Below are 24,674 nucleotides of genomic sequence, written 5' to 3'. Positions count from 1 at the left end.
TTGGACTTTTGCAAAGGTTTTCACTATCAGAGAAGGGAGGTAATGCCAATTTGTCTATTCCTTGTCCTCAGAAGCAGGCAAAAAGTAGCCTTGGCCAAGACTGCTTCCATTTCCTTGAAAGTCTGTATTCTGAAAGTCTGAGTTCATTTTTTTACATCTATGCTAATAATTATTTAGAGAATATACTTCTATTTTCATCTTTTTGAATGTGTTCTATTAAATACATTATTTTGAGAAGAAAAAATAACTATTGGGTACTAGTTTTAATACCTTGGTGATAAAATATTCTGTACAGCAAACCCCCATGACACTAGTTTACCTATACAACAAACTTTCACGTGTACCCCTGAACCTGAAATAAAAGTTAAAATAAAATACAAACAATAATTGAAAAAAATCTGTATAGCAAAATGAAATGAGACCCTGTAGATTGTTTAAACCAGAAGTCATAAGCTCAGATGACTTTAGGGTGACAAAAAGTCTCTATAGCAAAATGAACGAAGACACTGTAGATTGTTTAAACTAGAAGTCATAAACTCACATGACTTTAGGGTGAGAAAAGTAAAACACGTGAGTCAGGAGGCGGGATGAGGATTCTTGTGAACTGAGCACATCAGGTCCTGTTACATGGGGTGGGGAGAACAACAACTACCAACTCTAGCTAATTGTGACCAGGTTGCCAAATCTTTGGTTATTCCAAAAGAAGTCACATCTCTGAATTTTTGGGGGAAATAATAAATTTTTAAAGGATTGTGACTATTTTTTTGACACTACATTTCATATAAAACGTATCTGTGAACTGGGTGTCACTGATATGTAACTTCTGGCATAAACTAATGTACAATGAATGGGACTGCAATAAACATGGATGTTCAGATGTCTCTTCAACATACTAATTTCCTTTTCTTTGAACATATATACCCAGTAATTGGATTGCTGGATCACAGGGACGTTCTATTTTTAATATTTTGGGGAACGTCCATACTGTTTTCCATAATAATTGTACTAATTTACGTTCTTACCAACAATGTATATGAGCACTCGTTTCTCTACATCCTTACCAGCAATTATTTTTTGTCTTTTTGATATTTACCGTTCTAACTGGAATAAGGTGATATTTTATCATGGTTTTAATTTGCATTTCTGTGATGTTAGTGATGTTGAGCATTTTTTCATACATCTGTTGGCCATGTGTATGTCTTCTTTTGAGAAATGTGTGTTCAGTCCTTTTGTCCATTTTTAAGTTAGTATATTTGATTTTTTGCTACTGAGTTGAGTTCCTTATATATTCAGAATATTAACCCTTTGTCAGACACATAGTTTGAAAATATTTGCTCCCATTCTGTAGGTTGTTTCTTCACTCTACTTACTGCTTCTTTTGCTGTGCAGAAGCTTTTTGGTTCAATGTAATTTCTTTTGTCTGTTTTTGCTTTTGTTGCCTGTGCTTTTGAGTTTTTATCCAAAAAATTCTTGTCTAGCCCAATTTTAAGATGCATTCCACCTATATTTTCTTCTAGTAGTTTCATAGTTTCAGGTCTTACATCTACATCTTTAATACATTTTTTTTAGATGCTGAGAGATTGGAGACTAGTTTCATTCTTCTGCATGCAGATATACAGTTTTACCAGCACCATTTATTAAAGAAACTATCCTTTCCCCAACGTGTGTTCTTGGCACCTTTATCAAAAATGATTTGGCTGTAAATGCATGAATTTATTTCTAGGTTCTGTATTCTGTTCCATTGGTCTATGTGTCTGTTTTATGTCCATCAACAGGTTAGTGGACAAACGGTTAGTGCTATCAGTCATGTAATGAATACTAACTAACAATAAAAAGGAATAAAATGCTGTTACACTTTACAACATGGATGAATTTCAAAACAACGGTGCTGAGTGACAGAATCTAGACAAAAAACAAGTACACATTATGTTATTCCCTTTATATAACATTCAAGAAATATGCAACCTCATCTATGGTGGTATAAAGCAGAGCAGTGGCGGACTGAGGATGGGTGGTGTGAAGGGATGGGAGAAGTGTGGGAGGGAGGCATAGGAAAGTGGCATGAGAAATCTTTTGGAGAAGATGGATATATTCATTATGTTGATTGCAGGGATTATTTCACAGGTGCATACATATATCAACACTAGTCAAATTGCAAAATTAGTCAAACTTCAGTTTAATATATGTTAATTATACATTAACAAAGCTGTTTTGAAAAATTAAAAAGAAATTAGTGCATAGTGAATGTGTTATTAGAAATTCAAAACAATCTAACTAGGTCCTATATTAATTATAATATCTGGATTATAGGATTTTAAAAGAGAAAATAAATCTACAAACTAGGATTGAGTGACTAATTCTAGAAATATCTGTTTGTAAGGATGTACTTTTTGGTTCACTCCAGTATCATAAGACAATAAACTAGATATTGTATAGTGAAATTCCCTAAAAATAGACAATACCATGTTTTGTCAAAACATCTCTGAAAGGATAGAATATTTTCAGAAGAGTGGAAATGTCTGAGAGCACAGCCATAAATTTATAACCCTTCCTCCAGCATATTAAGTAACACCATACATCAATTTATCTACTCGAGGTAGGTCATTCAAACTGATACTAAATAGTGTATAATTATCCAAAGCATTCAGATCAAAGTAAGGACTTTCCTAGAATCTTATGTTTCATTATAATGGGCAGAGTTTACCTTACAAAATTAGTGTATACTTTTGAATGTGTTAGATTTTATTTTACATATAAAATTTTTATCTTTTAGAATTCCTGTTTATGTTTGCTAACAAGCCATATACTTTGTTCTGTTTGAATTATTTCTGAGTTATAAGTAGTTAGAGAAATACAAAAAAAAAACTCCTTGTTGAAGATAATTTCTATAATTATTTAAAAAGTAAATTGAGAACGATTTACTACGTTTTTTAAAAACCATGAAAAAGGAAAGAGAAATAACACAAGGTAGAGAATTCATGAATAGGTAATCACTTTCTACAGACAATAAGCAATGTTCCAATAAACCCTGAATAACTAATTAATTTTCCAAGTGAGCAAACATTATTCTGTAGTCCCGTAGACCTGAAAAGGAATCTAAAGATAGTGAATAGCAATGTGTTCCTAATTTTCAAAAGAAGATTAAAAGGGCCCTTGGTCCTCATTGTTTAGCTACTTCAAATCCTATCAAAATAATAGAACTTGAATTAGCAAAAGAAGCAAATATTCACTGTCCTGGAAAATAAGGAAGCAAGAAGTAGCTTTTGTTTATGAAGAGTTGATTGGTCTGAATAAATTTGATGACTTTTTGATGAAATTACAAAAGAAATACATCCCAAAGCACTGTAGATTCAATGCTTTGATGATAATAAACACTTGAAGCCATATGAATTCTCTTCACTATATTAATTTAAGATCCTTAAATAATAAAAGTCAGCTGAGAATTTTCAACTGAAGGAAAAACAAAGATAGGTTATTTAAGGAAAAGATACAAGTTGGCAAAAGCTATAGGAATTGGAGGTAGGACCAACTGAATCACAGTGATTTAGAAGTGGGTGTATACCGAAAAACTAAAATTTCCCAAGTACCTGAATTTTTAGTTACAGCAAATGTGAGAGTATATGTAAATACTAAAGGAAAATGAGGTGAGATCTTGGAAAATACGAATTGTCCGGAGGAAAAAAAAGACTTGATCAATGCTGAGTTCAAAATTGTGCAGAAATCTGTAAAGTGGTAACGATATTTCAGAAAGTCTGCATGCAGGTTGGAATGGAGGGAACAGACAAGGCAGGGTCTTTAGGAATAATCCATTGAAAGAGTTGACAGTTGATATGGTTTGGCTCTGTGTTCCCACCCAAATCTCATCTTGAATTATACTCCCATAATTTCCACATGTCGTGGGAAGGACCAAGTGGGAAATAATTGAATCATGGGGGCAGTTTCTCCATACTGTTCTAGTGGTAATGAATACATCTCACAAGATCTGATGGTTACTATGAGGGGGGTTTTCCTGCACAAACTCTCTTTTTTTGCCTATCACCATCCATGTAAGACCTGACTTGCTGCTCCTTGCTTTCTGCCATGATTATGAAGCCTCCATAGCCATGTGGAACTGTAGGTCCAATAAACCTCTTTCCTTTGTAAATCGCCCAGTCTCAGGTGTGTCTTTATCAGCAATAAGAAAACAAACTAATACAACAGTACTATATGATAGTAGAGAATTGTTCCTACCCAATTAACGTATCATTACTGCATTTAAAATGTTTGAAATGAATGCAGCAAAAATGTCAAAGCCCAACCTGATTTTTAACAAGGTTGTATTTTAAATTGTGATTTTCAGTGATATATACCCTATTTCTCTCCAGGTTACACACCCCACACAATTGAAGAGAAATCAACAGAAAAATTAAATCTTTCTCCAGTAGTCCAAAGAGTATTCAAAGGTTTGGGGGACTCTCCTAGGGCTGCTTCTGGCTTGCTCTGTACCCCCAGCGGTAGGTTTTCCTTGGGCTAATGCTCTATGAATCCAAAGTTCTCCTTTTAGAAGTACATCTAAATGGGAGTATCTCAATCATGCCTCAGGTGGTTTCATTTTTTTTTTTAAATCACCCAAGATCTCTTGATTTCTAGTATGAAGCCATAATATGGGAATGTTCTAGTCTTGTTTTGCAGGACAACATCTTCAAAGAGACTATAGGGGTCTGTGGCACATCTGAGCCAGAACCAAACACCTGACGTCATTGTTATAGATACAAAAGTAAATAAATGAAAAGAAGCTCCAGGTGTTGATGATTTTTATATCTTATATTGTCAATCTGTTTGTGTCCATTATTACTTTTTCAAGTACACAAAACTGATAAATATGAGACCATTTGGGGGAGGTTACACAAAAATAAGTATGCCTGTTGGCCACAATATGTCATTAAATAGTATTGTGGTCCTTAGCATTTCTCAAATTATTGATGATGCTTCCTACATTATAGCATATGTTTTCATAACTCTTTGAAATTATAGACTTTTGGCTCTGAGGTATCTAATCCAACAGTCTCTTTTTACAGATAGAAAGACAGAGGCTTTGAGAGGTGCAATAGGTTGGCCCACAGCCAAGTGGTGTACATACCTAGTACTAGCAGAGCCTGCAATAGGCTTCCTGGCAACTGGCTTCTAGGTCCATCCTCAAAATGTGCTGCTGCCATTCTCTCTACTGTTCACCTTGACTATTGTTACTGGCAAAAGAAGTTTGAAAAATAGTTGTGTAAAAGAGCAATTTGTGTGCACACATGGGTGTGTATTAGCATTTCAAATAACAATGTATCAATAGATATCCAAGGGATAAATACATTTCCTCTTCTACTTGCTTACTACATGCTTGTGTACTGAAAATTTAGTATTTGAATAACCAAAAAAAATTATCTTTCCCTTTGCTACTCTGTCCTGACAATATTACAATGAGCTGTATTTTATGTAAATCACTAAAGATGACTTATTTTAATTAGTCATTCAGGTTTTATATCATTTGTGCCAATGGTACACAGTTTAAGTTATTTAAAATATAGCTATATGAGATTCAACATTTACCAGCATTTCATATTTGGAAATAATTTAAGAAATGAAGTGGCCGGGTGCAGTGGCTCACGTCTGTAATCCGAGCACTTTGGGAGGCCAAGGGGTGTGGATCACGAGGTCAGGAGATAGAGACCATCCTGGCTAACACGGTGAAACCCAGTCTCTACTAAAAATACAAAATGTTAGCCGAGGGTGGTGGTACACGCCTGTAGTCCCAGCTCCTTGGGAAGCTGAGGCAGGAGAATCGCTTGAACCCAGGAGGCAGAGGTTGCAATGAGCCGAGATCAGGCCACTTCACTCCAGCCTGGGCGACAGACCAAGACTCCATCTCAAAAAAAAAACAAAGAAAAAGAAAAAAGAAAAGAAAAAAGAAAGAAAGAAGAAAGAAAGAAAGAAAGAAAGAAAGAAAGAAGAAAGAAAGAAGGAAGGAAGGAAGGAAGGAAGGAAGGAAGGAAGGAAGGAAGGAAAGAAAGAAGGAAGGAAGGAAGGAAAGAAAGAAAAGAAATGAAGTATGGAACTGTGGTTTCAGAAATAAATTAATAAATATCTCTAGAAAGATGATAATTTTATGTGCATCTTCAAAGAGATCTGGCTACATTATCAGCACTATTTCCCAACACCTATCATCTTCTAAATTAATTTAGTTGATACTCTTCGGATCTACTTTCTAAGAACTTAAATTTTTATCTCTGTTGAAGCTTTTGAAATGCTCTCCATGGTTGTGAATCTGTCTAATGTAGTTTTCACTCTTGGTGCCATTTTTTTCAAATGACAACACAAAGCAGAAAGAACCGTGTGGTATTGTTTCATACCAACCTGGCACTTTGATTCAAAATATGGACGAACTATAAGAAAAAGAGGGAGAGGAAGAGCTGAGGGTCTCTAAATAAGAAAACCTTGTGTTGTAATCAAACAAACAGAGGGATTGTGAGGGGGTAAGCTGTTAAACAAGACAGAGTGATAGAAAGGGGGAACACGGGCAGAAATGCGCCTCTGAGCAGTGGTGAGAAGAGGGGCCCAGAGCTGATCTGTTTCCTTTTATTAATACTTTTCCAGAAGCCTTGCCTCCACCATGGCCCTAAGTCCTAACAGATAGCTTAATTTTCTTAGAGGAATTCAAATAATAATCATAAATAATGTCTTACAGACTTCTAATGTTTTAATAAAAACCTTCAGCAATGCCCACATTTTTGACAGTTTTTTAAAGGGCTCTGAGGGAGCCAACTATGTCAGCAAATAGACCTGCTCTGAAGACAGGGTGGCCCATGGCATTCAAAGTGTATTCATTTCTACCAATAGTGCTTTTCTTGCGTAGATTCTGACTTGCGTGGATTTGGACTTCATGCTAAAATAAAAAGAGAGGAATCTGTGTACACATGATAATGTGTGTGCAACGTGTCGATGGTATAAATGGTCCCTTCCATTCTCTCTGAATTGCATGCACTGAAGCCCCTAAGAAAAGATCTCTTACCTCTTATCCAAGTAAAGCAGAATTTTGAGCTCTGAAGCTAAATGATACAATGAGATCAGTGTAAATTCTTTAACACAACAGTATTTAAGTTGCTTTAAAACAGTCGTCCTCATTTCGTTACATACAGAAGGTATGTGCTTCCTCCCTCTGAGGCAAGAAGCGGAGTCCGTCGTCAGCAGTTAGCAGAGTCCAGAGCGAGTGCACGTTTCTTAACTGGATAACTTAGTTGCCCCCGCCCCATGTCGCCTCCAGCAGAAGACGCTCAGCGGGCGACTTGGCCCGGCGCCTGGGATCGTGGCTATGCCTTCCTCAACTCGCACCCTCGCTGTCCTTGTACAGTGGAACGTCCCCAAGTCTGTGAATGCACCTCCCGGCGTGTGCACCCCGGCCGCGTCTCTCCTGAAGGCAGATCTTGGAGGTGCAGCCAGGACTCCTAGAGGAGCCTCCTCCAGTCACCATCGCGGGTGGGGCGAGCCCGGTCTCCTGCTAAGCTTCCCAGCCGCTTCGCTCCGGACCTGCCTGGAGCCTATAAAAAACAAGGGCTCCTCCTTGCACTCTCGCCCCCCATGGATCACCCCTAGAAGGTGCTTTCCCCAACCCTCCTGGTGCAAAGGAGAGCAAACCTCCCCGGGGATTTGCCCAAAGTGGTGGGAGGAGGGTTAATATTTGCTTTGTTATTGGGATAAGGGGAGGCAAGTATGCCTTGAGTGTATGTGTGTGTGTGTGTGTGTGAGAGAGAGAGAGAGAGAGAGAGAGAGAGAGGTGTTTTGCAGCGGGAAACAAGCAGGAAGAGGCACAGAGGCCGGCGCCCCAGCTCCCTTCGGGGCCTCCAAGAGCGGCACACACCGTAATTCCCTTCCCAGAGCCTACAGATTCCCACAAACAATGACATCACTCCGCCGCCGCTGGCCTGATTACAGCTGGGGGGATTTTCCTGGGCGCGCGGCGGGCCAGGCTGAGATGGGGGAGCTCTCCAGTGCTGAAAGGGGCGGGGGCGCCGGCTCGCGGCGCGGCGCCCCCAGAAGGCGGAGGCGGCCGGGCAGGGCCGGGCCTGGGGTGGGCGGGGGCGGGTCCGGGGCGGCCCAGGGCGGGGCCCGCCGCTTCCCCCGCCCTCATTGGCCGCTAGCGGACTCACGTCACCCGAGCTGGTGCTCTCCTCCAGCCCCTGGGGAATTGGAGCTGAGGAGGAGCTGAAAATGCAGATTTAGCATCAAGCACAGACCTACACTCGCTCTTTCTCTCCGGTACACACAGCTCCCCACATTCGCACCCCTGCCCGCGCGCCGGGCCGCCTGACTGCACGGCTTCCCCTGTAGCCAGATGCTGGAGAACACACACTGATTCGCTGCTTTCCAAGACCCTATTCAGTCTCTTTCTCTACAAAGATTTTTTTTTTAAACTATATTTGCACCCTCCCTCCGAGTCCCTTGCTCTGCCAGCCTGCGCGCCTCCTAGCACCACTTTTCACTCCCAAAGAAGGATGAAGGGTGGTTGTGTCTCCCAGTGGAAGGCGGCCGCCGGGTTCCTCTTCTGTGTCATGGTTTTTGCATCTGCTGAGCGACCGGTCTTCACGAATCATTTTCTTGTGGAGTTGCATAAAGGGGGAGAGGACGAAGCTCGCCAAGTTGCAGCAGAACACGGCTTTGGAGTCCGAAAGGTAAGCTCTCCCATGCATTTCGCATGTTGTTTCAAAACGAGGGGCAGCCCTGCGCAATCTCATTGCAGATTTGCAAGTTTTCTCTCTTTCTCATGCGATGCAGATATTCTGCCATGGGCTCTTTAACACGATATTGCCTCCGGTGATCTTTCACCGGTTATGTAATTAAAATGTCCTTCATCTGTACTAGTAAGGTCATCAAAATAATTTATTGCTCTATGACTTGATGGCCAAAATAGGATAACACCTTTCAAAGGATGCCATGCTCCCGGGATGCTGTCCGAGGTAGCAAGTTCTCGAGGTTGTCTGGGGATGGAGGGATGAAGCCCTGAACAGCTGATCCTGGCGTTGGCTGCTTGGCCAGGGACGTCTCCCCCACCCCCATCCCCCGGAGAAAGAATAGTTTCCTACAGACGGGTCTGGAAGCTTGGACATTGCAATTCACCTAGGTGCTTCTTCCACCCCGCGCCGGAGGACTTCCCTCCCAATGACTTCAGTCCCTGCTCCTCTCCGGGAACAACGGCTTCCTGACTCTCGGAGATTTGGAAACATAAACTGGTCTCCAAAATCGGGGGGTAACTTCTGCGCCCTCACCCCCGCCCACGACCGCCCACCCCTAGAGCGCACTTCTGGTTGGCTCCCTAGTTCTCAACTCCCGGTTACAGGAGCTGGAGAGGTGGATTTTGAGGGGGATTCCCTACTGAGAAGTCGAGATGGCCTCTCCTGATGCGTGGGCGGCCAGCCTGGCTTTCCCACTAGAGCGTGGGGATCCCCATTCCAAGAAGTTGTCAGAGTTTGACAGTTTGGGCATATAGGTGAGCCTCTCATCTTTGGACACCTTGGGTCTCCTTTGGAGACTCGAGGGTACCCATCCTGGGAGAAGAGAGGAGAGAAGCGCGTTGGATGGGGGCTGTGGCTGACCTGCGTGTGTCTCCTGCAAAAGATGTATCAGTGATCTCCAGTGTCCTTAGGGGACCTGGCGCAGGCTGGGGTGGAGTGTGGGTGCAGAGAGAAGCTGGGGCGAGGGGAACCCAGAGGACAGAGATGTGGCTACCAGAGGGCTGGGTGGAGGTCAGTGAGATTTCGGGCTCCATCTCGCTCCTGATCCCAGGAAGAGAGCGGCGTGAGATGAGCGGTGGGTGCTTTTGGTTATTGGTTTTGCCTTGAAGGACCGCGCAGACCGAAGCTCTTATTAGTCTCTTCTGTCTTGACTTCCCAAGCCTCCCGCCTCTCTCCCAGCCACCACCAGAGCTCCTTCAAGTGTGGGGGGCTCTCCCTCCTCCTAAGGGCGTAGGCAGCACCGGAATTTCGACCCCAGGTGGGTCTGGCGACGAGTTTGACAGAGGTCTGGGAAGAGTCTCTGGGTCCGCCGGTGGCGCGCGGGCGGGTCTTGTGGAAAGGAACTTGTTGCTCCGGGAAGCGTGGGTGGAGCAGGGGAAAGAAGGCGCCGGCGGAGGGAGCACCCCGCTGTGGTTTCGGCCCAGGGCCTGCCGGCTGTTTTGAGAGACACCAACACAATAAAGAAGCCGACCTTCCTTCTTCACACCCCCCTCCCCTACCCCAAACTTGGCAAGACCCAGGACCCAAAGGCCATTATAAAATATAATAGTGATTATTATTAGTTATACGGAACCTTATGTGCCGGAGTCCTTACATACATTTTTACTTAATCTCAACATCTCTTGATTGAGCCTGTGGCCCCGTTAAGGAAATTGGTTCAGACGGGGGTGTGAGATAAAAACAGGCAAGGGCTTCAATCCAGATCTTTCAAAAGTGAACCCATGCCCTTTACTCCTTAGTACCCACCCAAGCAAGCTAGGTGCTTTCAGGGGGTGTGGGGCATTGAGATAAGGTGAAAAGGGGTTTTAATTCTTGAGTGTGATCTTGCTGCAGAAACCTGTGGCTCCCTCCCCCTCCCCCACACCTTTTCATGGGTGCAGGGGAGTGCGAGGGAGCCATAGGTTTCTGAAAACCATTGCTCTCAGTGGTTTTCTCTTCTCTTTGCTACCCCTTTGAAAATGTGCCCTTAGGATGAGAGATCAGATAACTAGGCCTCTTTGTCCTTCATTCTTTCTTGGAGAGGAGCCCACTGATTTTGCATCACAACCTGAAACCTGCAGTTCCCATCTAAGAGACCGACCTCTCTCCTTACCTCTCCATAACCTCTCAGGTAGCAACTCCAGTGAATTTTTTTTTTTTTTTTTTTTTTTTTTTTTTGCTCTGTTACACATTTAAGTAGCAGGGACTGCATGGTGCAACATCTGCCTAGAATAAACCTCCTTTTGGATCCATGTGTTGCCCATTCTTCAAGACCCAAATTCAAACCTTTCCTGATGCTACAGACCACAGAGAGCTTTCCCTCCTCCAAATTTTTGTGACTGATAGGCAAACACTGCACAACATAAGCTAATAACTGTCATCACTTGTCCTCATTATTTCATGTATGTAGTAAACATGGGTGTAGGTGTTGTATTTCTACTGAAAAGGTAACTATTCAGGGATAATACCTCCTATATTTCTCATTTCCTCCCTGTAACCAACACATTACTGTGTTGCCAGCCTTGAAGGAAACTTTCTTAGTTGTATTTATTACTACAGGTTTCCCAGACACTTTCCTATCTTGCTTTCACCATACTGTTATGTACTTTTGCCGACCTTTGTTATTGTGCATCTTAGAGGCCCATATGTCCTTCTCCTTCCTTGCTCTGACACTTAGCATGCCTCCCAACTCCCTACTGCTCCCTGCTCTGAGGCTCAGTGTCAGACACAAAAGATTCTCAGTGATTATTTATTCATCCATGTGAAGGGTCAGCAATGGAGACTAGAAGAACCTGCTTTTTTATTAAATTATCTCATTCTAACCTCACAAATCTATGAAAGAAACCACTGGTATCAGCTGTAATTCTCAGATGAAAACCTTAAGGCTTTGAGAATTTAAGTCTCTGCTTATATCTGAGAAGTAAAAGAATGGAGAATTAAAACCAAATTTGCTTGACTGAAAAATAATTGCTTTTCTATATCATGCTCCCTCCAGGAAGCCTTCCCTGACTACCAAGAACTCTTCCCTTGAGACACAATTTTAGAGTTCTGATATTTTTCCTTTTCTTTTTTTTAAATATTTATCGTTCATTTGCTATTAACACATGAACATATGTCATGAACTAATGGGTACGTGTATTTACATCTTCAGGTAGACTACAAATATTCCAACAGGAGAAATGATGTACTATATCTTTATATAGTCTCCATATCTAGCATGGTGGCCTGTGTATGAATATTTAATTGTTTGTCAGTTATTTGATTGATTCTTATAAGACCATGAACAAACATTTATGTTTCCTCTCTAAAATGAAATAACACCTATAACTTTACCTCTGAAAGGGTTATGGAGATTAAAGCTTTCTATTTTATCATGACCTGGCCCAGGCCCAAAGACCTACGTCCATCAAAGAAGACACTTATGTCTAGGAGAGTGAAAGAGCTTACAGTAATGACAAAGGCGTTATTCCAAAGGCTGCCTTAAAATTCTCAATATGCTACTAATTTTAATTCATTTGAAACAGAAATTATTCATTGAAGCAATCTGTTGAAGATTAACCAAAAATCAAGTTAGAGTTAGGGTTTAAAAAGAACCTGATATTATCCTAGGGGTTTCATTTTCTTATGGTGTGTTTTATGTTTTATCCACAGCAGACAGATGCTGAAATGATTACACAAGTAAAATCATGTGACCATTTTTATAACGTGCGAGAATTTTTTTAATTTTAAAACAACCTAATAATCATTATGCTGCCAGGTAGTAAAAAAATTAATAAATTTCTGGTCACTTCACTTTTATTGAAGTATAATTTAGGAAAGAACACAGCTTAGGGAGTTTTCACAAACTGAGCACACATGTGTAACCAGCACCCAAATCAAGAAACAAAATATTACCAGCATACCTAAGTTCCTTTCTCCTTCATTTGCTTTGTTTTCCAGTTTTAGCTATTATAAATATGGCTTTTGTGGATATTAAAGTCTATGTATTTTGGCAAACACATATACGCCCTTCTACTGGGAATTCCTAGAAATGGAATTTTTGAGTAAAAGGATATGCATACACACAGCTTTACAAGACCATCACTTTTCTATTGCTGTGTATCACTAAAAAACTTAGTGGCCTAAAACCACACAAGTTTGTTATTTCACAGTTTTCATGGGTAAGGAGTCTGGCACATTTTAGTTGGGTCCTTTGCTCAAGTCTTCACAGGCTGAAATCAAGGTATAGCCTGCTATGTCCCATCTAGAGGCATGACCAAGAAACAACTGTCTTCTGAGCATAGTCACACTTTTAGAGGAATTGAGTTTCCTGTGGTTTTAGACCTGAAGTCTTTATTTTCTTGCTGGTTGCTGGGCCAGGACCACTCTCAGCCCCAGGAGACCTCTCCATAGCCCTCTCACACCACGCCCTTCAAATATCTGCCTTCAGGAAGAGTCCACTCTCCTTGCAAGGTTAGCCTGATTCATTCAAGCCCACTAGGATTGTTTTCCTTTTGATTCTTCTGATGAACTCAGAGTCAACTGATTTAGGACTTTAATAACATTTAATAAATCTCTTCAACTTTGTGTAATCTAATCACAGAAGTGAAATCTATTATCTTCACAGTCCCACCTATGCTGTCCACACTCAAAAGGAGGATGATTACATAGGGCATGTACAACAGGGAGCAGAAATCTTGGAGGCCATCTCAGAATTCCGCCAGCTACAGACAAGCAGCCACATGGTTTTCCTAAGTAGTTGTACCAATTTACATTCCCACCAGCAGTATGTGAGAGTTCCAGCTGCTCCACATTCTCACCAACACTTGATATTTTACATCTGTTTTCTTTTAGCCATTCTGGTGGTATGTAGTAGTGTCTCATTGTGACTTTAATTTGAATTTCCCTGATTATCAACTAAAGTTAAACACCTCTTCATGTGCTTATTGATGATTTGGATATCCTCTTTTAAACATATTTGTTTCAGATGCTTTGCCCTGAAAAGTTTTTCTTTTGGGTTGTTCATCTTCACTTTTTATTTGTAGAATTTCTTTACCTATCGTGGATAGAAATTTTTGGTCAGATATATGTATTTTGAATATTTGATACCACCCATTTAATGGTATCTTAATGTCACAACAATGTTGAAACCAGATTATATGCTTTTACTTCTACTTCGTCATGCAGCCAGTTGTAAGTCAAAGAAAGAATTCTCTTGCTGTGTTTCCACATCCCCTGTCCCATAGTTCTTCACATCAAAATTGACAGTATTTGGAGGAAAAAAATAAAAACAGCATATAGAGTTGATCCTAAGCATTTCCTAAAAGATTTCAATCTAAGAAGACTTTAAGGGACAGTTCTCTTATGAAAAGATTTACCACAGTAGCTAAGGGAAAATAGCAACCTGTAACCTTGCTTCCCCAGACATGGCTGCCATTCATGTTGTGCCTTAGATCGAATCCGAGCTCATCCCTGAAGACCTCTCTGGTTGACCTAGACCACAGTGTTCTCTGTCCATTTGGAATTTTGATGACATGTAATCGTTTCCCTTCCCTGATACCAGTCATAGCCATCAGAACACTCACTGTTCCCAATACTCTTCTTGTGGCTGAAGAAAATCAGGAACAATAATGTTGAAAGGTAAAGATGACAGCATTTGGAGTCAGATAGCGCTGGAAACTTGGCTAGGTTATTAAATCTCTCAGAGGCTCATTGTCTTCTGAAAATGGTTAATAAAATATGGTGGCTGTGAAAAATAAATAATATCATTAGTGCATGTAAAGTTCTGGGCACAGCACTGAGTGCATAGGATAAAATAGCTGTACTGCAGTCGTAACAATAAGCAGGTTGTGCCCTAGTGACACTCTTTTCCTCAAAAAAGTAGCTGTGGGGTGTGCTTTTCAGGGAGTGACAACTGATTGAGTGAGAAATAGAAACCCAGCCCAGCAGCAATCCATCCATGGGCTAGTCACGACCCATGATATGACCTGGCCCAAATTCAGTAAATTTAATTCATTATAGACTATGGTAATTATCTCAGCCAATTATACTGGATTCCTCAGGAAATTTGACTGGCTAGTTGCTCTAGAGAGGAGAATGCAGTACAGTTACCATGAGAAAGCCCATTCAGGCCGTGGGAAACTCAGACATTTTATCCAAGTTTCTAATAGCTTTCCTGCCCCAGTTTCCAGCAAAAGACACCTGTAACAGCCTGAAGAGCTAAGCACCAAATTCATTGCTCCTTTTTCATGGGCTGCAGCAAAACCACATTTCCCAGCCTGCCTTGTGGATAAGCGTGATCATGTGACAATTCTAGCCTGTGTAATGCAAGCAGAAGTCATGTGTACTTCTTCCATGCCTGATGCATAAGAATTCTTTATGGGGCCGGGCGCGGTGGCTCAAGCCTGTAATCCCAGCACTTTGGGAGGCCGAGACGGGCGGATCACGAGGTCAGGAGATCGAGACCATCCTGGCTAACACGGTGAAACCCCGTCTCTACTAAAAAAATACAAAAAAAAATTAGCCGGGCGAGATGGCGGGCGCCTGTAGTCCCAGCTACTCGGGAGGCTGAGGCGAGAGAATGGCGTAAACCCGGGAGGCGGAGCTTGCAGTGAGCTGAGATCCGGCCACTGCACTCCAGCCTGGGCGACAGAGCGAGACTCCGTCTCAAAAAAAAAAAAAAAAAAAAAAAAAAGAATTCTTTATGGATTGTTTCTCTGTGTTCTGCTCTCTTCTGGGGCTTGATGTGATTGAGAACAGTAAATTTCAACACCAAATGCCAAAGCAGAGTCACAAGATGAAAAGAGCTCAGTTCCCTGGTCCGTGAATTAGAAGACCTTATGTGAGTGAGAAATAAACTGCTATTACATTAGGGCACTGAGATGTGGGAGTACTGCCCAAACTAATATGCTGTCAATAAATATCCCTTTGCTTACATTACTAGAGTGGCTCTCTAAACCTTGAAGCCAAACCGAGCCAAATCACAACAAAAATTGTTCCAACGTTTTGTGAGAGGACACGTATTTCACAATATATTGTCAACCAACTTTTCACACATTGGTGATTTGTCTTCTCCAGCAAGAAATAGAACCCATTCTATACACTGTTCCTCCTGCTGGCAACCAATATGCCCTACTCATAACAGTTGTTTAATATGTGCTCCTTGACTATGACTGCAGTTGGATCACGAGGTGGTGATTCATCCATAATCTCAGGTCGAAGGCGCTGGAAAAACTATTTTTTAAGAAACGATTCCTGTAGAATCCATTCCTCTATAGGCAGCCATTCAGTTAGGCAACAGAATTAATTGGCAACCAGCAAGTGAGCAACTGGCATGCTTCTTTGTTTCTCTAAAATTCCCCAGCTTAGATATTACCAGTAGTAGAACAGATGATCTCTTTGAACAAAGAAAGTCAAGTCTGCAGTTACAACCTGATCAAAATACAAAAGAAGGGAAAGAGGGGAAATACACCTTTTTTTCTCAATTGAATGAATATCTAGAAATCAATTTCAATTTCAGAAGATCTTACTTTCTATAGATAATAATGCTAGAGCACATCAGAGAGTGATGCCATAGTTAAGTTCACAGCAATTTTATATTCAACTCAAACTAACTGCTCAAAGAGGTCTGGCTTTAAAAATAAAACATGAAATCTGAAGTTCAAACTTTTTCTCCTAACTAGAGCAGTGGTTCCATTTTTCACTGAGTTCAGATCAATGTTTCAAAAATAAACTGTTCTGAATTTGTGAATTATTATTTGAGATACAAATAATCACGGGACAGCTCAATAACTGACATTACTGTTTGACTTCCCTTGTTAAGGTGTATTTATTTTAGCTAAAGTCCACAAGTGATTAAGGAGCCAAGAAATTACATCTGAGTCAACACTTCAATCTGAAATGTATAGTTGTGTATTAATAGATGGCTTCTGTGTGAGACACATATGAAAAGAATGTAACTGCCTTGACAATTTTTTGTCTCTGAAGCTAATTTGACCATAACTTTTTGGAAATTGTTGTGATGTGCTGAGATTGTCAGATAAAAATAAGTGAATAAAACAAGTTCTTACGTTGAAAGTAGAACAATGACACACTTTTAATTTCCCGACATAGAGTAAAGCAGACTTGAGACTGTTACAGGGTATTGGCAGTTTCTCCATTAGAAAATTGACAAGAAACTGTAGGTTCCTGGGGTTGCTCTTTGTTTACAACTTTAAATTTGACATTAAATTCCATAAATATCCAATTGTTCTCCTAGTTTTTCCTAAATAGATTCACTTCATGCTTATTTTGTACCAAAGGCAAAAGAGTCCAAAGAAAAGTGAACAATATACAGAATCACTATGGGAAGCATCAAGAATATAAAGATAATAATTTAGGTTTAAAACATTTGCAAAGTGTTGTAAGTCATTAGAGAAAAAAGCTTTGACCTGGAGTATTTGGGTTTCACTCTTCTAAAGTTTTAAGTAGAAGGCAAAGAGATTGTCAGCCTTGCTTTCTGTGTAAACAGTGTCTGGCAAAACTACATCTACAGGAAATATTTGTTGAATTAATGACTTAATTAATGTTGGTATTAGATGTAGTAGACAATTGAATATCTTTCCCCTTAAGGTTTAAACAAGTACACACACAAACAAAAAAGTGAATCCTTTCATTTGCGAGATGGTAAACATCTCAATGTGAGGACAATATTTTTACACATTGCAATATTCATGAATACCATGAGTGGACATAATCAAATTAAATAATGAGATAAGTTAAGAACCCCAATAATATGAATAATGTAATAACTTTGATATTTTTGTCAGAATCACATATCATCATTATTTTAAAAAACACCAAGAAATAAAAAAATGCAAGAAGGTCTTTTTTAATTATCTCAAATCTCATTATTCAGAAACAACCATTACCAGCATTAGATAAACTCTATCGCAGACACTTCTGTATGAATATGTATAGAGAGAAAAGAGATAAACAAATTGTTTTATAGAGCTGGGATCTCATCATATGTGCTATTTTAAGTTTTAAATCATTCAATTTAATTATTATAAAATTTAACAGAAGAGAAAATCAAAAGAGAACTATGGAAATTGTTAAACTTCAGATAAATATGTCACACAAAGGAGATATTATCTCCCAATATGCCTCCCTAAAATTAATAAGAAATTATTGTGTCTAATATTTAGGAGTTTATAGTTACATATTTTATACACACGTGGTAGATTACATATATTTAATTACATGTTTACTTATTTAATTACATATTTCAAATTTAGTGAGTTATGGACTCAGTGCTTTGTAAAATGGGGAAATTAGTATCCTGACACTTTCTCTCCACTTCCCTACTTCCACATTCCAATGTTTGTTAGGTATATCATTATTTTCGCATCATGTTACATATATATATTAATCTTTTACTAATAACCATAATTTATAGTATTGCTTATCTTAGTTCATTCTTAAAATTCTAATTTTACCACAAGTCCTTTTATCAGAACTTCAATTACAAATTCATTTTTATTCATCTTTTGAGTAGCTTGGTTTTACTGAAAAGTGAAGAAATTAGCCCAAGCATGAAAAAGGAGCTGTCTCAATTTCAGATTAAAGGGGGAAAAATTGTCAGGGGAAGTCCTGTTTGTAGGTCACAGAGGAGAATGTGGTGATAACATCCACTTAAGAGTCACAATTATTTCAGAGGATTAAGAGGCAAGGTCAATGTTCAGAGGGAGGGAAGAGGTGTCAGGATGGGGACTTCAAGGAGATAGAAGTTCAGACGCTGCTAGTAGGCATGAGAGAGGGAGTGGACAAAAGACAGATCATGATTTCTGGCAGTACTGCAAAGCCAAGTGGGAAAGAATGGATTTATGGTGGCACCAGCAGAGTCATTGTCTTAAGCAACATTCAGATTAGGGTTGAGAGGTGAGAGAAATGGAATCTTCCAAAGAATAGAGTGTCAATGAAATAGAAGAATAAGTAAAATGGAAAAATAGTGAGAGAGCTAAAAGAGAGAGAGCTATGGTTGATGAGTGGGATATTGAAGCTCAAGGTTCCAAAAACTGAGCACTTCCAGATAATGATGAAGTTCATGGAAGTGAGTTATCAAAGTAAAAAGGAGATGAAGGTTAGCAAGACATTAAAAGTAACATGCCCAAGGATTTGTCTACATACACCTCATTCATGCCATGACAAGAAATAGGATTGTCAAGGAAGACCGTTGAGAGGGAAAAAAAGCGAAGTCCTAAGACAAAATGTTGGAGAACTTTGGACATGAAAGGAGAAAAAGGAACCAGGAGAGGAGTCAGAACTTGGACTGTTGGAGATATGGAAAAAGAATCAAGAGCACACAGGCCTGTGAAACCAAAGGAGGAGACAGTTAAGAAGGAAAGAATGAAGCAACCACAGCCACTGGTTTTAGAGATGAAGTCATTATTGAAATAGGAGTAGTCACCCTAGCACATTGGAAGAGGAGACGAGTGTTAATTTGAGTCCCCAGAAGTAGGACCTGGAATAAGGACTTAAATGCAAGTAGTTTACTCAAAGAGTGATTCTAGAAAACACTGGTAGAGGAGTGGGGAATTGAGATAAGGAAAGGAAGGCAGGAATAAAGAGTACATCATAGAGCAAGTTGTCACTGTGGGTAACTGGAACTCAATCCCACTGGGAAACTGGGAGCTGGTATAGAACATGTGCTTCAGAGTTATCCTGCCTGAGAGGTGAGGAAGCTGGGGTATTTATTACACCCATTGCATTCACATATTAATTGGTGATTGAGAGTTACTCCAGGTTGATGTTAACACTCTAGCATTTTGTCTTGGCATATGCTCAAACAGAGCAGAATTTGGCCATCCAGAAAAAGACTCACAAACAGACGCAGAGGCTGGCACACACAAAATGGTAAGCCCTATCCAAGAGGATCTGAGCATGGAAGTAACCATGTCTGCTACAGGAAAAAAGCCCAGTCGTGAAGGGAAGCATCAAGTGTGATGAAGTGGAGTTACCAAATATAGACCATCCCTTCAAGAGGTATAGTGGTTAAAATAGAAAAGTAGTGTTACAGTCACTTGATGTGATTTTAAAGATATTTATGAATTACTGATTTCTTAGCACTTGTCAGACCACTTGGAGATTGCTATCCCACCAAAATATTTTGACGACCTACCTAGCCAATCAAGTCTGCATTACTCTAACTGGTTTTTCCAGTCATTTACATTTTTACAAATGATAGCTATAATTATGAAATTACAGCCTTTCAGAACAGAAAGGAATCCTAGAAAGACATTAGTTTAACCCTTCCTTTAACACATGTGGGAAAGGATATCAAACACTATGTTTGTATGCTTAACTATTGCAAAAAGCATTTGAGCCTTGTTGCTCATTGGCGGTTGTTTAAACAATGCATTATTGATACCATTGAACCAGCTTTCCAGACTGAATGAGACAGACAACTAGATTGGGTGACACTCCTATAAGCAATTAACAACATACACCAATTTGGTCTGACCATACCGATTCATTTCAGGTCCTCCTGGTCTGCTTTTTGTTTGTTTGTTTTTCACCATTTTACCCCTAGAATTTTTATAAATTCCGATTTTGCAAACAAAGCTATTCATAGACTCAAGGATTCCACACCAACGACCATTGGGTTGACACTTGGTAAAAGAAAGAATAGGAATTTATACTTCCTGGACTACTCCCTTTCTGACTAAACAGTGCTATATATTTAGTAAGCACTCAATAAATACCAAAATACATAATGATAAAAAAATTAAAGGCTTAGCATAATCATTAGAGTCTCACTGTACACCCAGCAGATGTTCATGAGATGGTGCAATCAGGAAGACCAAGTATGCTAGGCAGGGTTATAGGAACATCCTATTTAGTGCCTGTGTTAAGTGGATTTCATTAATTGTCCTTAGTACCCTAAAATTTTGTGACTTAATCTTTAACAATCCAGTGACAGAGGAGAATAAGGTGATCCACAAATCCTATCCCTCTTTGCCTTTAGCTTCTCTAATTCTGCGGGAAGAATAAAATATCAGTTTTATCAAGTGGCCACCAATTCTCTTCAGTGATTATGGAAGCTCAAACACAAGAAGGTAGTTGACATCCAAGAGTCAATTCTAGTCAGTTCCAGCTGACTATGTTTCTAGGAACCGTGAGCCAAGAATGGGAGACCAAGAGAGGCCTTGCAGAACCTAAAATATGGGAAGAAGGATGGGAAACAAGCCATTTGTGATCTCTTAAAGTCCAGTAGCAGCACTTTAGGCAGAGGAGAAGGGACAGGGATCCCTGGAGAGTTGTGTTTTAAATGAGGTTTGCCTTAGCCCAAATTTGGACCCAGCAGCTGAAGCCAGAAACAAACCATTCTGGCCATAAACTGGAAAATGAGGAAAGGACCAAAGAAGAGTTACGGGAGTTTCAAACCAATGGACCAAGAAATTAGCAAGAGCTACAGTCATACCACAGGGACATATAGAAGGAGATTATTAAGGTCATTCAACAAACATATACTGAGTAAGTTCAGTAAACAAATATAATGCAACACACTAAGACATGGATTTGGGAATAAGTAAGCAACTGGGATTCGATCTTACTGGTCTAAGATGGTTCCAATAGATAGATGAGAAATCAAACCCCAAAGTGAAAACACTTTTTTTTTTTTCTGTGAGACGAAGTCTCACTCTGTTGCCAGGCTGGAGTGCAATGGTACGATCTTGGCTCACTGCAACCTGTGCCTCCCAGGTTCAAGCGATTCTCCTGCCTCAGCCTCCCAAGTAGCTGGGAGTACAGGCCCGCACCACCATACCCAGCTAAGTTTTGTATTTTTAGTAGAGATGGGGTTTCACCATGTTGGCCAGGATATCTCGATCTCCTGATCTCATGATCTGCCTGCCACAGCCTCTCAAAGTGCTGGGATTACAGGCATGAGCCACCACACTTGGCCCATGAAAACACTTTTTAAGTCTGTGCTTGTGTTGCATTTACTAAGTCTCATTGGCCAAAGCAAACCACATGGCCAAGTTTAGAGTCAGTGTGGGAGGAGACTAACCAAGGGAATGGATACAAGGAGATACGAACAAAACATGGATCCAATTTCCTACCACAGGCCCCTCCGACAGTTGCAACTTACTTGTGTTGTCCCATCAAAGGGTGAGGAAGCTGGGATATTTAACCTCCAGCTACCATTTCTTCTTGGTTGATGGTTGCTCTTGGGGAACATCAAATCTCTGGTACTTTTGCCTGCTGTAAGTAGACCAAGCATGCTTCCACTGCCAGAGAATACCCTCAGGAGAGCAGTGCCTGAAAGACATTGGCATCTGTAAGTACTCTCTACAGGTGACCTCCAGGGTGGACCAAGGGAAGGCAGGCAGTGCATCAATATCATGTGCCACACAGAGGACCTAAAGTTACCTAAAATTCAGGTTCGTCAGAGGCTAGAAAGAAACAGTTTGTGAGTGAGGCTGTATGTCTGATATCCTCTACCTGTCTCATTAACTGGGTGTCATTCTAGTCTTGATATAAATCAGTTGTTCAGTCTTTAGAGGGTACATCAGAGTTTGAATCCCACTGTAGACTGTAAGCCCAGACCTAGAATACTTGGTATATGTGGCTAATTACTCATAGGAGCATCACGCAATCTAGTTGTCTGTCTCATCCACTCTAGAAAGCTGGTTCAATTGTATCAACAATGCATTATCTAAACCACAGGCAGTAAGCAACAAGGCTCAAATGCTTTTTGCAATAGTTATTAAGCACATAAACATAGTGTTTGATCTGCTTTCTCTTGTGTATAAAATGAAGGGTTAAACTAATGTCTTTCTAGGATCCCTTCGTGCCGATTACAGATGAATGGGAGTGCTCCATGTAAACAAGTCTAGAAAGTTTTTGTGATAGATTTAATATATAGTGCATGTGAGGCCATGACTGTCAGCAAAAGGAAAGTCTTCACAAAGCACGCAATAATACATTCAGGTGAATTTACAATGTGGCTTATAATTTCAAGAGGTTTATAAAGAAAAGCACAGGATGTGCAATGAAATAGGCACAGTTTTTAGGAGGATTGCAAGTAGTTTTTTCTGTCTAGATGACAAGAGACTGGGAGATGAGGCCAAAGAAGTGACCTGGGGCCAGTTCATGACTAGTCACCCATACTATGCTGAGGAATTTGGATTTTGCAGATAGGTGGAAGGAGGCATCGAAAGGTACTTGGGAAGTGTGGCAGGATGGCCACATACAGGATATCCTAGGATAACAAGTTGAGCTAATAGTGACTTGGAGAAGCTTTGATCTCTGCCTAGTTTCTTTGTCCTATGGAATCACTCATTCTGGCAACAGGTAGCACATCATTTAATAGATGATGCTACTGGGAAGTCAGGTTATGTGTCTTTGATCCCATTGCCACTGGATGATGGCATCAGTGATACTAATGGCTTGATTAATTACTGTCCTTGTAGTCACATTGAATGGCTGGTAGAGCAGCCAGTTCTATCCATGAAATTTAGTCCAGCTAAGAACAAAACAATTAAATGCACCTCCCCTGACATATAAATACATGAATGCAGAACAAATCCCCTAACTTAGAAGCAAAGAAGAAAAGAAAGGACAGTGGCGTATCAACGTGATCCTAGCTCACCTAATAGGCACATTACTCCCTGATATTCCAAAGAAATAATACTCTTTTTTAATTTTTTCTTTCTGGGATGATATATGGAAATGCTGCCTGCAGCTAGAAAGAAACAGTTTGTGAGTGAAGCTGTATGTCAGATAACCACTACCTGTCTCATTACCTGAGTATCATTCTAGACTTGATATAAATCAGTTGTTCAGTTCTTAGGGGGTACCTCGTAGTTTGAATCCCACTGTGGACTGTCAGCTCAGCCCTAGAATAGTGAATAACCACGGACAACACAAACTGCTTCATACTGAGCTCCTGGTTATGTGGAAGAGTGGATCCTGGAATTACAGAAGAGAATTGAGCATTATCCATGGAGAACAAATGCTTAGGAATGGCATAGGAGTAGGCAGGGCTGACTTATAGCCAATTGTACTGAGTGGGTAGGTCAATAACTTACCCCTTTCTCCTCCAGTTTCCCTTCCACACAGCCCCTTACAAATCAGCTAATTACAAAAGAACATTCATCCATGAGTTCTTATTTTATTAACAAGTGTGTGTTGAGCCCTATGAAGATGAGGCACATTGAAAGGGGTTGATTCTACAGACAGAAAGATAGCTTGTTCAAGTTTATGCCCAAGGGAAAGCACACTTATGGTTCTATAGTTCTATAGTCTAGTTTATAAGAATTCATCTAATCTGAGGTCTCTGTTTTGCTCTTGCAAATGCCTATTTTATGTGTTGGGGTGTGGGAAACTGTTTTAGCAATTGGTCTCTAGTTCTAAATGCAAAGGACATTCTCAGACCTTGCTAACCTGGTGACACACCCCAATAAGTTGAGGCTGAATGAGATCTTCTGTCATATCCGGTTACTCAAAGACATGATGTCCTCACTCCACAGGCCTTGTGCTGTTGAGAGAGGAGCTGAAGTCACACATAAAGAATTTAGGCTCCTCCACTGCATGAAAAGCATCTGTTTAAGGAACTGTCAATCTGTCCACTTCTCTAGTGAAATCATATTTACTTTATTCATCTAAATAATGTGGCTTGTTTGCCTTCTGTGTGAAATTGTCTTGCACTGTTTCTCATTGGTGGGTTTTATGGGACAGCATATGATTTTCTGTGCATCCATATGCCACTCTACCTCTGGGAATGGAATGGCTTCTTGTTCAGTAGTTTTGGTTATTATAACCCTTTATAGTTTATGAGTCATTGGGTTTACTCAAAATGTCCAGCTCCTCATGCTCATTTTTTTCCTCTATGGCCCAGTCATGCCCCACCCTGAAAAAAATTTTTAAAGGAATAATAAAAATAAATAAATAAAAGTCATGCCCTCTATATTTCATTTCCAG

General features: G+C 40.2%; 1 protein-coding gene across 1 annotated transcript in view; it reads left to right on the top strand.

Moving 5' to 3' along the window:
- The first annotated feature begins 8,156 nt into the window (after positions 1–8,156).
- Positions 8,157–24,674, top strand: part of PCSK2 (proprotein convertase subtilisin/kexin type 2) — a 264,000-nt gene continuing 247,482 nt past the window's right edge. Inside the window, exon 1 of the mRNA XM_033185549.1 lies at positions 8,157–8,693. Within this exon, the coding sequence (XP_033041440.1) occupies positions 8,517–8,693 (177 nt within the window). The 5' untranslated portion in view covers positions 8,157–8,516. The remainder of the gene's footprint in view (positions 8,694–24,674) is intronic.

Source organism: Trachypithecus francoisi, unplaced genomic scaffold (genome assembly GCF_009764315.1).
Source record: "Trachypithecus francoisi isolate TF-2019V2 unplaced genomic scaffold, Tfra_2.0 Lachesis_group21, whole genome shotgun sequence".
Lineage (NCBI taxonomy): Eukaryota > Metazoa > Chordata > Mammalia > Primates > Cercopithecidae > Trachypithecus > Trachypithecus francoisi.
The sequence above is the reverse complement of the archived record's forward strand: the minus strand, read 5'-3'. Positions and strand labels throughout refer to the sequence as shown.